General features: G+C 64.5%; 1 protein-coding gene across 1 annotated transcript; it reads left to right on the top strand.

Annotated features, from left to right (window-relative positions):
* Positions 1–4: 4 nt before the first annotated feature.
* Positions 5–271, top strand: FLAD1 (flavin adenine dinucleotide synthetase 1; the record flags this gene model as incomplete). Its single annotated transcript, XM_009580363.1, has 1 exon — positions 5–271. A coding segment is annotated over one exon (267 nt), but the record flags the coding sequence as incomplete, so codon positions are not given.
* Positions 272–318: the final 47 nt, after the last annotated feature.

Here is a 318-nt window from a genome sequence, read left to right as displayed (position 1 = left end):
CCTGGACGGCCTCGCTCACCTCTTCCGCAGCGAGCGAACCCGCTTCCACTCCCGCGCCATCTACGTGGCGGCCGACGAGATCCTCATCGCGCCCACGCTGGACCAGGCCGACGCCACCTTCCAGGGCCGCGTCAGTTTGGGTTCCTACCCAGACTGGGCCAACAACTATTACCGCGTGAAGCTGACGTTGGACTCGGAGTCGGAGCAGGACCTGGAGGAAGCGTATCGCTTCTTGATGGAGAAGCTGCCGCCGGGCGTTGTTGTGCCGTTGGTGATGGACTGCGTCTCCCCAGCAGCCCCGGGGGGTTATGGCTTTGT

The sequence above is a fragment of the Fulmarus glacialis genome, unplaced genomic scaffold, assembly GCF_000690835.1.
Source record: "Fulmarus glacialis isolate BGI_N327 unplaced genomic scaffold, ASM69083v1 scaffold37876, whole genome shotgun sequence".
Classification (NCBI taxonomy): domain Eukaryota; kingdom Metazoa; phylum Chordata; class Aves; order Procellariiformes; family Procellariidae; genus Fulmarus; species Fulmarus glacialis.
The sequence above is the reverse complement of the archived record's forward strand: the minus strand, read 5'-3'. Positions and strand labels throughout refer to the sequence as shown.